The sequence below is a fragment of the Silurus aristotelis genome (genome assembly GCF_946808225.1).
Source record: "Silurus aristotelis genome assembly, chromosome: 8".
NCBI classification, from domain to species: domain Eukaryota; kingdom Metazoa; phylum Chordata; class Actinopteri; order Siluriformes; family Siluridae; genus Silurus; species Silurus aristotelis.
The window spans coordinates 27,636,408-27,652,596 of record NC_139581.1 but is presented as its reverse complement, the minus strand read 5'-3'; the positions used below and the strand labels follow the sequence as shown (position 1 = coordinate 27,652,596).

General features: G+C 39.8%; 2 protein-coding genes across 5 annotated transcripts in view; one reads left to right on the top strand and one right to left on the bottom strand.

Moving 5' to 3' along the window:
* The window catches only part of numbl (NUMB like endocytic adaptor protein), a 51,196-nt gene extending 47,546 nt beyond the window's left edge, over positions 1-3,650 (top strand). For 2 of the 4 annotated variants that reach the window (XM_083548870.1, XM_083548869.1), the window contains exons 9-10: positions 325-453; positions 797-3,650. In XM_083548870.1, coding sequence (XP_083404996.1) covers positions 325-453; positions 797-1,593 — 926 coding nt within the window. In that variant the 3' untranslated portion in view covers positions 1,594-3,650. The remainder of the gene's footprint in view (positions 1-324; positions 454-796) is intronic. The other 2 variants (XM_083548872.1, XM_083548871.1) reach the window with 1 other exon arrangement.
* Positions 1-16,189, bottom strand: part of fbxo46 (F-box protein 46) — a 143,652-nt gene that overhangs the window by 72,779 nt on the left and 54,684 nt on the right. The gene's annotated exons all lie outside the window — the stretch shown is intronic.

Sequence of the window (16,189 nt, the reverse complement as noted above, 5' to 3'; positions counted from 1 at the left end):
TTGTCCAAATATAATTCGCTGCATTACAACCACAAATGAGGCCAACCTGCAACAGCCAATTAGCTTTCTGTTATTGGCAAGAATCTCCCTTAATTTCACTTGTATTAGTCCTAAAAAAGTCTTGAATTTGACTTGGCGAAACCTGCAGAAACCGTGAGTCAGGCGAGCTGAATTGAGAAAAACATAACATATGATAAATAAAGATGATATGAAATGCGATTATATAATATTTAATCAAGAGCTAGAAGAGAATCAGTTGTGTTGTACAGAAACTGGTCCTGGATCAAGTGCAAAGGCTAACACTTGAATTATATCTGAGATTAGAACAGAATCAAGAACTGAGACAAAGTTTGGAATCAGATCTGAGACTGCATCTAGGACAGGCAGGAAATGGAATTGGCCGTGACAGACTCAGGAGCTGGAAGAGTGCCTGGAGCAATTACCACTGCTGGTGTAAGTATTGTACCTGGGTCCAGAGGAGGAACCAGTGCTGGGAATAAGCCCAAGATTGTGCAATTGGCTGACACGAGAGTTGAAGTGGCAGTGCAGCCTGAACTGGGTAGAAACACATGGCGAGGGTCATTTTTTATTCTAATTGCTTGCCAAAGAAGGAAACATTAACAATTAACAATTAGTATAAAAGAAGCACACAATGAGGACCTGTAGATGCAGGAATATTTGGTTTGATAAATATAAAGGGTTTTTTGCCTAATTAAAATAAAACAACCTGATAAAAATATCGCACGAGTCAAGGGTTACCTTAATAATTAGCTATTAATTTTGTATTTTTTTGCAGTTACCAGCACATGGGTCCAGGCAGAGCCCCCTGTTCAGTCACCACCTTCATCTGGCCACAGGCGCACACCTTCGGAAGCAGAACGCTGGTTGGAGGAAGTCTCCAAAGTGGTAAAAGCCCAGCAGCAGAGTCCACCCATTCTGCCACCACCACCTACCCAGCAGCCCCCTCCAGTACCGATAGCTCCGGGCTCTCTTCCCACATCCATGCAGCCCTTTCCTATGGCTTTTGACACCACCCCGGCACCCGTAGGCATGTATGGCCAACCGCCGCTGCAGCCAGCCTACGTGCCCTTGCAGCCCTACATGCCTTCCATCGCGAACAGCATGACCTACCCGAATGCCAGCATGCCTGTGGTGGGTATCACACCCTCACAAATGGTGGCGAATGTCTTCTGTAGCGTCACTGGTTCCACAGCTGGAGGCACTATGGGGTCCAAGACGGGCACACTTGTAGGTGGTTCTTCTGCGTTTCCCAATCTGGCCGGGGGTTTTGCAAGTTCTACGTTGAGTAACCAACCAGCCTCTCATGGGCTTGCACAAATTTCACTCTCCACCCACACGGCCACCACCACCACTAGTGCAGCTTCCAGTAGTGTGACCCAGAATGGCACCATGACCAGTGGGAGTACCAACAACTGGCCGATGGAGAGTTTGCAGCAGCCCAGTCTCCCAGCGGACGCCCAGGAAGCAGAGCGCTTTGAGGCCAAATGGGCGGCTCTGGAGTCCAAATCGCAACCCAAGGCACCCAATCCGTTCTCCAACGATTTACAAAAGACCTTTGAAATCGAGCTTTAATTGCACCTGCATGGGAACAGATATAGACCCTGACACATCCTTTTCGCTTCTTTGTTTGTTCTTCTAACATTTACTTGACTTGTTTTGTGTCATTCCAAACGCAGGCATTAAACTCTTGATCCGGGACCACGACAGCCTACTTAAACCCAAGCCTCTTTGTAACAATGGAAAGACTTCTGGGTTTGAGTTTGCTGGTGCTGCAATGGTAAATAGTAAAATCGTCAAAAACCTTCAAATGACTGATTAGAATGCAGCCAATATTTATTTATTACTTCATTTATTTGTGAAAAAAAAAAACGAATTTTGAAATCTAATTTGTGCTCCTTTGTTCTTTGCCTCTATGTAATTATTTTACATACAACCCTGTGTGGCAAAACACCACGCATAATTTGGGGGTATGGAAAAGCTCGGACTGACTAACAGAGAACCGAGGCTGCATGAGTGAGCGGAGACCTACTAATGGACCTGCTAGCAAACGAGAGTGTAAATAGCATGTTTTTTTGTTTGTTTTATTTCCTCACCTTTCATTCGAGGATGTTCATTATTATTCAAGCCCTGCGAGTCACAGCTGAAGCGTCATATCAGCACCTCGCCAGCAACACGTGGACATCAAACTGAGAGGCTGATTATGCTGATGAACCTCTTAGCACAAAGAGCTGATTTCTTATTGACCGAGGAAATGCGATGGCAGAAATGCTATATGTATGTGATTGTTTAAAAAAGTAAGAGAGAGAGAATGTAAAAATGTGATTAGGCTTGATTTCACAGGCAGGAACTTCATGTTCGAATATAATGGCATGGACAACCTGTAGCTAAATGAAAGAGGTCATGCTGGTAAGTGCTTATAGGCTTAACATTAACTGGTGAAAGCCATTTCTCTGATAATTGGATTTGGATTCGGTTCGAGGGTGTGAAAAAATAAATGTTTAAAACAGAAGGTGTAAAGAGAAAAGGAAAGAAAACGTTTCGTGGAGATCATTCCAGAGAACAGGAGATATGAGTAATGCTGGAGTTAAAAACATCAGGAAATCATGAAGGACTTGTCTTGAAAGTCCTGGAATCATGAACAGCGCCATTTTCATACGATTCCCACTTGTTCGAAATATATTCTTGACGATAAGAACATACAGTACACGTTTCCTGTTTTTTTTTTTATCATCCTGAAGAAGAAGAAAAAAACAATAATCATATATCAAAGGCTAAAATATATTCGGCAACGTACATGCTCAGAACGCCCTAGCCATATATCTGTCCAGGGAACTCCTTCATTCCAGTGCATCACACTTTTTTTTTTTATACCAAATGCAGTTGTCGCTATGCGATAACACGCTATGCTTTCTGGTAGTTACGTTTATTAAGTGATTTGAACGAACACGTGGTCCGCGGCATGTTCGCTAAGGACTTGCTGAGTGATTGGACTCGACGTGACTCAAGGGACTGTAGTTTCTCAGCGAGTTAGAGAAAATCTAGATATTCAAAGCCAGACTGCACACTGTGTTTTAAAGGACACTGAAGAACATAATAATAATAATAATAACAATAATAATAGGACAGTTAGGGTATATTTAATCGATTCACCGATTTTGCATGGTATCAATTTTCTTCCAGTCTGTTGTTCACCAACCACCGATATACAGGGTTACAGCACAAATGGGTTCTATTTCAGTTGTTCCCAAAGTGAATCTGTTTGTAATCTGGCCTAGCTTGCAGGCTTTTTGCAGGGAAAATATTTCTTCGGAACGAGATATTTTTTTTCCCACGATCCGTGCTCCCTGTCTCACGTCTAAAGATGCCGGGATGATTTGATCCAGCCGATTCCCTTGGGCTCTAGTCCATGCGTCCCCACACAGAAAAAAAAAAGAAATAAAAATGTGTATCTCTTTTGAAACAAGGAAACTAAATTACCTCATAAACTTGATTGTAAACTGTAATCTAGCGATAAAAAACAGTGGAGTTTATTTTTAATCTTTATTTACAGAGTTTTGTATTTAAACCTGCATATTTGTATTGTAATTACATTGTACAAAGACAAATAAATAATATAATATTAAGAGCCATTTGTTGGTCTGCTGGGTGTAATTATATGTATATATAAAAACATGGATTCTAAGGTTTATAGAGTAAATAAAAGAAATTGAATTGAGGTTACAGAACTGAGGTACACAGCTATATTAACTATTCATCCAACCATTTTCAATACTACTCATCCTACAAAGGGTCATGGAGAGACTGGAGGCCTGGCCAGGGAGTCCAGGGAGTAAAACCCATTTTAGGGCACAATTGCACACACTCAGACATTACAGACAATTTGAAAATGCTAGTCAGCCTTACATCGCATGCCTCTGAACATTGGGAGGGACCTGATTACCCGGAGGAAACCCCCAAAACATAGGGGCATAAACTTTATTTATTAACATTTACACACTATCACCTTTATCTGCTTTACACAGCAATACAGCACAAATTGCAGAAGGTACTTGATGCAATTCGTGCTGGTGTCAAAATGGTGACCTTTGAGTCGGATCTTCCTCTACGGGAAGAGGTCGAAGTCCACTGGAGCCAAATCTGGCAAGTAGGATTGGGTGAAGAAGTGAGATCATGTAGATTGTATTCCGACGATCATCATGCAGGAGCTGCCGAATGGTTTAAATGTTTGCGGTGGTTGAGCTCGTTAAAGCTCTTCCTGAGCTCTCGTCGTCTTCCAGTGATGTTCTTCCGCTCTTAAAGCGAGTGCCCTTGAAGGACTCATTGCAGCATTGCCGTATGTCATGTCAAACATGGCAGATTTGCCCAGTTTCACACAGAATTTCAAGTTTGTTCTTTGTTCTAACTTGCTGAGCATGAGGAAATTGCAGACGTGGTAACGCATGTAAACAGAATAGCACAAGTTAGCACAATTTGTTCATAACAGCTACATTGTTACAGCTATAGGTAATTTCTTTCGGCTTCTCCCGTTAGGGGTCGCCACAGCAGATCATCCGCATGTTTGATTGGGCACATGTTTTTATGCTGGATGCCCTTCCTAACGCAACCCTCCCCAATTTTTCTGGGCTTGGGACCGGCACTGAAAGTGGCTGAGGTCGGTTCCCTGACCAGGGATCGAACCCGGGCCGCAGCGGTGAGAGCGCCGCATCCTAACCACTAGACCACCAGGAAACCCTACATTATTACAGCTATGTTACGTCAAATACAACTGCTGTGCAAAACTATTGCACAGCGAGACAGATGAACTTCTGTAAGTGAAGCGAGTTATAACAGGAGATACTCACCATGATGAACAGAGCGTCTTGCTGTTATTTCACATCTGATTTGTCACATTTGATGTCCAATATAACCGACTTGCTTGGGCAGGACAGAACAGGCATTTTGCAATGTGAAGCTGGGAATTTTGATGGGTATGGGTAACAGAATTGGAAGTGCAGTTTTTATACTGTACCTACAGCACTAACCTCTGATATAGTCCCCTTGCACAGCAACTGGAATATGTCCTGGAAGTCTTTTCAAAAACGTGTCAAGCACCTTCTGCGATTTGCACTGAATCTCCACACTGGTGTTAAAACGGCAACGTTTGAGCCGATCTTCATCTTCAGGAAGCGGACGAAGTCCGCAGGAGCCAAATCTGGTGAGCAAGGTGGGTGCGGATGTTGTTTCTGGCAAGAAACTTAAGTGTGAGGAGAGCTTGGTGACAGGGTGGGCACATAGTCAGAATAGCAGACGTGGTAACACACTTTGGCAGATTAGTTGCACAGCTCCTGATATACACAGGATGATGTCTTTTGGTGCACTGACTTATGAAGGTTGGTGCTCCCTGCGACTGTGCAAGCAGCCTTGTGCTCCCATCTGTTGTGTTACAAAACTAGTTTTAAACCGTTTTGTACCCACCTTGTATGAGGTACATGTGGGGTACACAGGTGCCTAAGTCACCATCCAATGTGCAATGTTCTTGGTTGCCAGATGCTGCATTGTTAGTTGAGGTCTTTCATGTGTATATGTGTACATGATCCGCCTTCCTGTCCAGGGAATCTTTGGCAGCATGCTCAAAGGCTAGTTCTGCAATGCTAATTATCACACATCAAGCACGGTGGCCAGATCTCAGGTGTTAATTATCTCCCTTACAGAAGGGACAAACATCTGAAGATTTGAAAAAAATGCTCTAGGGCTGGCATAGAAATAGCCAGTAGCCTTTATATTACATGGGCTGAGACATGGGATCATTGATTTTTTTTTTATCATTGCAGTATCTGCTCCTGTGGAACAAATCAGAGTGCATTCAAGCTTCTTGCTGTGTTTATTTTGTTTTGGGCAAATATCTTATGTAATTAATGTGTCTGCTGGTATGGACACGGGGACATTTGCCAGATGACAGATGTTCCACTCAATTATTATAGACCAGACTTACAGGACATTCTATTCTATAGTGTAACTGACATTGTCTCTCATTATAAAGAGTCGATTTAGATCTCAAACAATATCATAATATTCATCATTAATAGTCCTGTCTTCAGCATTGACCGTAATCATGACACTGGCTTGTTAAGAAAGTGTTGTATTCCTGCTACGTTTGCAGTAAGACCTCAGCATTTTAGCAGAGATGTTTTCAGCAGAATTTAATATTCTCAATATACTCAATTAAACATACACTCACCGGCTACTTTATTAGGTACACCTTACTAGTACCGGGTTGGACCCCCTTTTGCCTTCAGAACTGCCTTAATCCTTCGTGGCATAGATTCAACAAGGTACTGAAAACATTCCTCAGAGATTTTGGTCCATATTGACATGATAGCATCACGCAGTTGCTGCAGATTTGTCGGCTGCACATCCATGATGCGAATCTCCCGTTCCACCACATCCCAAAGATGCTCTATTGGATTGAGATCTGGTGACTGTGGAGGCCATTTGAGTACAGTGAACTCTTTGTCATGTTCAAGAAACCAGTCTGAGATGATTCGCGCTTTATGACATGGCGCGTTATCCTGCTGGAAGTAGCCATCAAAAGATGGGTACACTGTGGTCATAAAGGGATGGACATGGTCAGCAACAATACTCAGGTAGGCTGAGCGTTGTGCGTTCAGAGATGCTCTTCTGCATACCTCGGTTGTAACGAGTGGATATTTGAGTTACTGTTACCTTTCTATCAGCTCAAACCAGTCTGGCCATTCTCCTCTGACCTTTGGCATCAACAAGGCATTTGCGCCCACAGAACTGCCGCTCACTGGATATTTTCTCTTTTTCAGACCATTCTCTGTAAACCCTAGGGATGGTTGTGCGTGAAAATCCCAGTAGATCAGCAGTTTCTGAAATACTCAGACCAGACCGTCTGGCACCAACAACCATGCCACGTTCAAAGTCACTTAAATCACCTTTCTTCCCCATTCTGACGCACGGTTTGAACTGCAGCAGATCGTCTTGACCATGTCTACATGCCTAAATGCATTGAGTTTCTGCCATGTGATTGGCTGATCAGAAATTTGCGTTAACGAGCAGTTGGACAGGTGTACCTAATAAAGTGGCCGGTGAGTGTAGTTACTTCATTGAAATACACTTCAAGGCTCTTCTTTGTTCTGGCACCGAGGTGGTGGAATGAACTTTCCCTAGATGTCCGTACTATCTTCAAGCGACGACTGAAGACCTACCTCTTCCTGAAATACCTAAATTAGCACTTTCCAAGTTTGTAGAATTCGAGTTATATTTATATTAAGTTTGTAATCTTGCGTACCAGTGTAGATTTATTCATTACTAGAGATTTAAAGCACTTTTGTACGTCGCTCTGGATAAGGGCGTCTGATAAATGCCGCAAATGTAATTGTAAATGTAAATATGAATCAAGTACAAAATAAAGTTACCGGACTAAAAGTCTACCTGAGTAAAAAGTAATTTTTTGGGGCGGGGTGGGGAATTCTAGTGTAATTCAAAAATAATTTCCAACTAATTGTTGGAACTGTTGGAACTAATTGTAACACCATTAAAAATTAATGTACAATAACAAAAGACTTTTTATTATTTATATCTATTTTTCTTTTGTTTTACTTAGTAACAGATTTCAAATGTGGTTAAGTACAATATTTCAAACAAAACATACTTAAAAGTAAATCTACAGTTTTAAAAACTACTTTAAGTTTAGACGTACAGTACATAAAAAAAAAAAACCCTACTCAATTACCGCAATGCGTGTACATGTAATTTGTTACTTTCCACCTCTGCATTTCAGACACATTTCAGTGATTGTCACAAGTATTTGCAGACCTTCGAAATGGAGAAATCCAAAATGTACTTGGTTAAGACGCCTGAACACCTTCTTTCTTCAGGAAATACAGAATTCAAGACTGGAAATGCTTGTGTTGAATCATTTTCTATGAAAATCTGTAAAAAAAAAAAGTTGATCAACTTTAATAATGAAGGATAGTAATACTTAAGAATACTGATGTGTATAGTACAATTCCAGGTCTTAGCATTGCTGGAAGGAACATGTTTAGTACCCTTAATTTAATTGTAGATATAGACTATATGGACAAGTATTGGGACAACTCATCCAGCCATATGTACGTCTTCCTCAAATTGTTACCACACAATATTGTATATCTGTTTCCACAGCCATCTTTAAGATGGTGTACAGCATTAGCTCTTTACTGCAAGCTGAAATATGGTGCTATGAAGATATAATGCTATGGACCAGTGCCGGTGGCTGGACATCTTCGAATCGACCCACTGATTTTCTAGATAAGCTAGAAAACATTTAGTACATAAAGAACTGTTTGCATTTGAGCAGTTGGAGTGAAGCCCAATCATGGACACTTTATCAATTGTTGAGAGATGTGAATAAATGGAAAGTTCACTGAAATACAGTTGAATTTAATTTGTATTTGTACAGCACTTATAACAATAGACATTGCACCAAAGCCATGCGGCAATCTTAGTCTGCGAATATACATTTTAGCGTCATAAATTTGGCCATATAAGTTCATCTATCGCCATACAACATGGTGGGGAAAGAAAACCTCCCTGAGATGGTACTGTATGAGGAAGAAACCTTGAGAAGGATCAAATTCATAAAGAAACACTGGATGTCCATTTAATGCAATCCTAAGCCATTCTAGCAGACTGCTTTATTAATTACAGTCCAAATCCATCTTCATGGTTGAGTTTAATTCTCCACAGTAGTCGCATGGATTTTTTTAGACTGTTTAACTGCAGCGAGAATGAAGGTAAACCTTCAGTTTTTTTTTTTTTTAACCAACATAAATTTTTTATATCATACAAGTGCTTTTATATTTTAGCCAAGAGCTAATGAAAGCTTCAAGCCGTTACTGTAAGGTAGTATTCGGCTTGCTAACTTGTGACCTGAAATAAAACAGTCATAGTATTTAAAAAGGTTGAACAGAAACAATACTTTTTTCCATGATGAAATTTAAGGAAATCACGACTGCTTCATAAACAGAATGTGGCAATCTTGGCAGACGCCAAGCCCCTTATCCAGAGCAACTGAGGGTTAAAGGCCTTACTCAAGGACCCAGCATATATATACACATATAGTTTAACAATTTATCCAGAGTTGGAAAATAACAAATTGCATTTACTCATGTTATTGTAATGAATATTTTGTGTACTTTGGTTTTCTTTTTAAAATCTGTAATTTTACTTTTACTTAAGTATATTTGAAGTATTGCACTTAACTACATTTGGAATCCTATCATTACTAAATAAAAAAATGAATACATAAAAAAAAAATGCATGTTGGAAATAAATCATGCCTCGGAAAAATCGCAGCGATTGCATTGCATTTATTGGAAATAAACAGGGAAATTGCGTTGGAAATAATTGGGTATTTGGGCAGAATTGTCAATGCACAATAAAGCTAGCTCGATTACCAGTGTCACGATTTAAGTGTCATATAAAATGAATGAAAAGTCTGATATTGTAGAGTAAATCTGCTGATATTGTATTGGAACATAAATGTATAACCTATCACACACTTTTGTGTCCAATCAAATCGTTTTGATTTACTGCAGAAAATGCCGGAATCGTCCAATGTGTGCGCCCACCGTCTGAATCCGTATTCCTCTCATTTGAATCGGAAGTTCTCTCATTATCATAAATGATAATTATAAAGGGGTTCAGTAGAAACTCGGTTTGCGAGTAAAGTGGTTTGCGAGTGTTTTGTAACACGGGCAAAAGTGTTTGTTGAAATTTGCATTGGATTGCGAGCGAGATTTCCGATACGGAAACAATCACACTGCCTTTGTTCAGCTACGTTTTCACGTTTCGTGATTAAAAGTGTTAGAAAATAAAGTTGTAAAAAAAAAAAAATGTAAATGAATTTTTATTTTACTTCAGTAAATTTTTTGATCAGTAACTTCACTTGTACATAAGTAGAATTTCAATGAAGTAACTACTTGAGTAGAATATCTTAATGCTCTTTCCATCTTTGATTTTATCCCCTGCGCTACAACCTCCTAAATTTACATGGCTTTGTTCAGGCAGACAATATCCAGCGAAAATACAGCAAATTCGGTACATTTGGCTTACAATATTTAGTTGTTTTTTTTGCACCAATGCAAATCTGGTTGCTCACATGTACGATAATAGTTTTTTTCGTTTTTGAGGGCATGGCTCTACCAACAGTGTTAACCACAAAAAATACCAAGGGACATAATGCACTAATAGAGTATATGTATATCTATAGTAATAAAACAAGTCAAATCAACTTGTATAAACGTGGGTTTGATTTACACCGAGCTGTTATTTAATAAATGGTTGGCCAATTTACCACAGCGTACGCAAGCATGCATGTTCTTACAGGAAAATAAAGACTAATAATTCATTCTGACTGACACATTTAGTGATACTGCTCGACAGTGTTCACATGATCTGTCACAAATTATAATCAAAAAATAGAAATCATGGACCCTGTTTTCGGCACAATATTTTGGATGTGTAGGACCTCTAGTGGTTATTCGGTCTCATCACTGTTCAGGCATGTGTATGTATTGAGAACATTCCAAGTGTGATGAACGACAGGTCAGTTGTACGGGAAGTGGTAGCTCAAGTGGGTCTAATTGGGCGGATATGGGATTCAAGGCTCAGTATCACCGAGTTTAAACTCTTGGGTTCCTGGCCCGGACCCTGCATTCTGAGCCTCCTAACAAGCTGGGGTATGCGAAGAAAGAATGGTCTTACTCTGTTTTAAACTTGTTTCCGCTTGGTGGTATCTTCTTAGCATGAACGTACAGTTCAGCGTCAGTTCAACAGCAAGCAGAACATTTGCCACAAAACCTGTGGCTTTATTTTCGCAATTGTTTTTAAACTAGTTGAAATGGAGGTTTTAGGCTCATGATCATTTTAATAGATAGAAATCAGTGTTTAATTAATATCACTCTATTAATATATCAGTGTGCCGAGAGTCACATTCCAGTCTTTTCACACTGAGTTGATTAAGCAAAAGTCTTGTGACAAAAATGATAATCAAAACATTATAGATATAATAAATCGTAGTACTTTAGTACCTTTACTCAAGTCAAAGTTTAAAGGGACACTTTTACTTTTACTGGAGTCATATTTTACCTACTGTATCTCAAGTACATGCTTTATGTTTTTTTTCCCACAAATCCAGGTTTCTTAGTATATTGGGATCAGAGCACAGAGCTGGCCATGACACATCATCTTGTTCAAGGGTCCAACAGTGGCAGCTTGGCAGCGCTAGGGCTTAAACTTTCAGCTTTCTGATCAATAACTCTGTTCAGGTGCGCACATTGGCCATTTTGACCATAGAAAATTCTGTCAGACTGTAAAGAAAAAAAATAAGCTAAAATGAAAAAAAAAAACGATTAGCGAATAATTTGCGGCATGCGGAAAAGTACCGCACTGAAAAGCAAAGCCTTACACTCTTGTACTGACTTCGTGAGGTGAACCGATGCACTAGATGCGATTGTACTCGTTCACAGATCGATTCACACAAGATCAATGCAGTGCAGGTTTTCACCAATGAGACCCCTTTTAGGTCGTAGTACACAACATTCTCCTTAGAGTTAATGGTTTCTCATGTTTAAAAAGTCTTGAATTCGGCAGGTCAGGGCCTTGCTCAAGGGCCAAGAGTGCTGAAATCTAAACTTACATTATAAAGAAATGGAAAAAAAGTGCTACATACATTTCACATGCACTTTACAGCACATTGAGACTCTTTCTTTGCATATTCCAGTGAGGTAATTCAGGGTTCAGTTCTAGGACCCCTGCTTTTCACAACATGCTTGGGAAATATCATTAGAAGGCATAGGATTAGCATCCACTGTTATGCTAATGATACCCATGTATATATCTCATCAAACCCAGACGAACATTTTAATTGGCTTGTATAACTGAGTGTGTTAAAGAATTAAAAGATTGGATTACGCATACCTTTCCATTTTTAAATTCGGATTATTACTCACCGGCCCAAAAACCAGTACACAGAAGCTCCAGCAATTCAACTTGCGTTTAGAAGGATGTTTGTAACTACTAGTTTAACAGTAAAAGACCTGGGAGTTATCTTAGACAGCAACTTGTCTTTTAAAAATCATATCACCCATATTACAAAAACAGCCTACTTCCTCTTTAGAAATCTTGCTAAGCTAAGAAACATGTCTTTATTTGATGTAGAGAAGCTCGTCCATGCATTCATGACCTCCAGACTGGACTATTGTAATGCATTACTAGGTGCATGTCCTGCCTCATTAATAAACAAGCTACACTTAGTCCGGAATGCGGCAGCCAAACTTCTCACAGGGTCGAGAAAATATCACTATATAACCAAAATTTTCTCATCCCTACACTGGCTACCTGTTAGGGTTCCAATTGACAACTAACTATTGCTAATTACTTACAAAGCCCTAAATGGTTTGGCTCCCATGTATCTCTCCAGTCTTCTAACACTCTACAAACCGTCACGCTCTTTCAGATCTCAAAAGTCCACTAAAGGTGGTAGAACAGTCTCACATTCTCTTTAGCTCCTAAACTTTGGAATAGTCTTCCTGACAGTGTTCATAGCTCAGACACACTCTCCCAGTTTAGGTGAAGATTAAAGACGTATCTTTTTAGCGAGTCCTACACATAACACACATATCACATATCATAACTTGTGCTCTAGTACATATGATCAAACACATTATCAACTATAATGAACAGCAGCTACGCTAATTCCTCTCCACTGCTTCTTCTTCTCTACCAATCTCGAGGCGCCAGCTCCGGTCGTGTCCCACCCCATGAAGATCACGGACCTTCAAAGAGTAGATGCCGACCCCGCAAACATCCCGAACCAGCTAGAGACGTACCAGCGCCACTCATGGAACATTGCAAGGCATTGGCATGGAGGAGTTGGTGTTGGATCTATGATGATTTCTGATCTTGAGCTATTTTATGAGTTGCTCAGTAGCTCCTGGTTCCACATAGAGACTGCAACTTACCACTTCCATGTCCTTCTTACCACATGCAACCTTATCGTTGACAAGAAGGGTGCGAGCTTATCGGTTTGAGTTTAAATCCCAGCCACATTAAGCTGCCACTCTTGGGCCCTCGAGTAAAACCCATTTGGACCTCTAATGGTTGAACTAAAAACGGTCAAACAGAACATTTCTCCTTGACACTGAGCCACATAAGATACAAATTTGTATTGTTAGATTTGATTAAAAGCCCATCAGATTCTAGTGTGACCCACAAAATTCCTTTTAACATGATTTGCAGAAGCACACATAATTACCAGTAATTAGTGCTCACTGGTGTCGGTAATTGCCCCTATTCATCAAAGTTGCCTAGAAACGAGTACGAATTCGAGCGCACGTGATGACATGAACAAATATGTGTGTATCAAAGCAGTGATTTGAGAATAAAGTATTTTAGCGCTTTGACGTTATTATATCATAGGAATCACTACTGTCTGAGTCGATACAGCATGCGGTTTATCTAGATTTGTCTCCATTTCTATTTTATTTGTTAAGTAATTAATCAATGGACATTGTCCCACAGCATCTTAGAAAAACATATAAAAAAATATATTTTCTTACTACTTCTAATTACTTACTTATCATTATCCTTTTATTTCTATGCAACAAATTACGTAAAAGGACATGAAAACACAAGTATTAAACAGTGAATGACTGGAAGAAAGAGTCCAGGAAGGAGAGATGATGTTAGCAGACTCCATACCTCTCCACAGTCAAACATAAAGGGGGAAGCTTAATAATTTGGGGTTTTATTGAAGACTTATTTGGAATAAAAGGAACCAACATGGCAACCATTCCTTACATCACCATTACACCGTGCAATTCCGTCTTGACTGCAGATGATTGGAACCAATTTAAGTATTCAACAAGACAACGAGCGTACGTCATAGAGCGTACAATTACGCTCTGTAAGCATTATTTAGTGAGCATCTGGAGTGATATCTATAATGGAACGGCCTGCCCAGTCACTGCACCTAAAGCCAGTTGAACTGCTGAGTCACAAGGTCAGAAAGAAATCTCCAACTGGGAAAGAAGACCATTGAAAAGTTTTCCCAGGAGGCACGGCAAAGCATTATTCATGCTAAGGGAGAATTTGTCAATCAAAATAAAATGAACCATTTGTATATTCATATATTTGTTTAGACTGTGCAGTTTGGTGCATAGCAACAAAACGAACATGTATTTTGTATCAAAAACCACTAAAGACTAGGTGTTTCCAAACATTTAACACGCACTATATACTGTACTTAATGAGTTCAATTCTTAATATGAGGGTCCACCAAATGAATCTCACTGCGCTGAAGAATCTGGTCTAATCTGGAATAACTCTGTGTGGGGGTGGTAGCTCAATGGTTGAGACTCTGGGTTACTGATTGGAAGGTCAGGGATTCGAGTCCTGGTAATGCCAAGCTGTTGGCAACTCTTGGGACCCTTAAGCAAGGTCCTTAACCCTCTGTCCTCTAGGGGCGCTGTGGCATGGCTTCAGAAATAATTTTACTGGGCTGTACAATTATAAAGCACTTTTAAACTGGATTCTTCAGCATTTCTGGAAAGCTCTCTGTATTATTTAGTAAGGACCCCAGGAGTTTCCCAACTTTAAAGCGAAACCCTGAGCATTTAAAACGCATGACATTTTATTTATTAATAAATGAAAATGTGTATTAGGGAACAATTTGCTGTGGAGGAGGAATAAAAGCGATTTCCTGGAAAAATGATTGGTGGAAACTTTGCATTAGGACATTGCTAACACTAGTTGGGAGTGACGACGATGTACAGGATTAGAAATAAGTTTATCAGAGGGACAGCGCATGTAGGACGTTTTGGAGACAAGGTGAGGGAGGAGAGCTTGAGATGGTTTGGACAGAGGAGGGACATGGTGTATATCAGTACATGAATGCTGAGGATGGAGCCACCAGGAAGGAGGAAAAGAGGAAGACCAAGGAGGAGGTTTATCGATGTGGTGAGGGAAGACATGCCAGTAGTTGGTTTGAAAGAGGCAGATGTAGAGGACAGGGGGGTATGGAGACGGATGATCCGCTGTGGCGCCACCTAATGGGAGCAGCCGAAAGAAGGAAAAAGATACATATAGATACATATACATATACATATACATATATATATATATATATATATATATATATATATATACATATACACATACACACACACACACACACACACACACACACACACACACACACACACACACACACACACACACACACAGCATGAATAAAGACGTATTTGCTTTCATTATACTCTTTAATGTTCTGAAAAGTCAAAACAGGATTATAAAAATGACCAAAATATTTACTTTGGTTAAATCATTTCATCAAGGAGGAATTTGTTCCAGTCCACAGGTTGAAAAGAAAACAAAGAATAAGTTAGAATTTCTCAAAAATTCCCTTATCAACTGCTAAAAAACAAAAGAAAGTGCTACGTGGAAGCCGTAGGAAGACCGAGACAAGGCAAGGTCTACCGAAATCTTCAAATCGTTCCTGTTTCACTAGAATAATTCGGTCACTTTGGTGCAGAGTTGCTCAGGAACGAATCTGTTCGAGAATCTCCAAAGCAGGCGATTATACAGACGATAAATGAACTGGTTATGATAGGAGTTTTCTTATGCTTAATAAATGAGTAACTGCTTTATTGAATTATATTGCTATTATATGATTGCTTTAACAATGCACTATACACTATATCGACACAAAGTATTAGGACGCCTGAAGTTTCCTGCCATATGTGCTTCTTTTCCTAACTGTAACAACAAATCTAAAGTCATATAGGATGTCTTTGAATATATTATCTGCCTCCAATTAAACTAGGAGACCCAAACCTGTCCCATCATGACATTTCTCTGTACACAAAGCCAGCTCCATGAACATTATGGGATGTAATGGGAGTGAAAAATCTTGGAGGGCTTCCTTAAAAGCTCTGACCTCCATCCCTATTAAAAACCTTCAGGATGAACCCTTATATTAATCTATTTTTTTGGACATATTTGTTCGATTTTTAAAAGGTCATGTTCTGGGACGCATTTACTTCCGAACAACTGCGCTTCGGATCCGGTAATCAAGAAGTCGGTATTGACCCGGAGAACAGAGAACAGATCAGGACACCTAAAA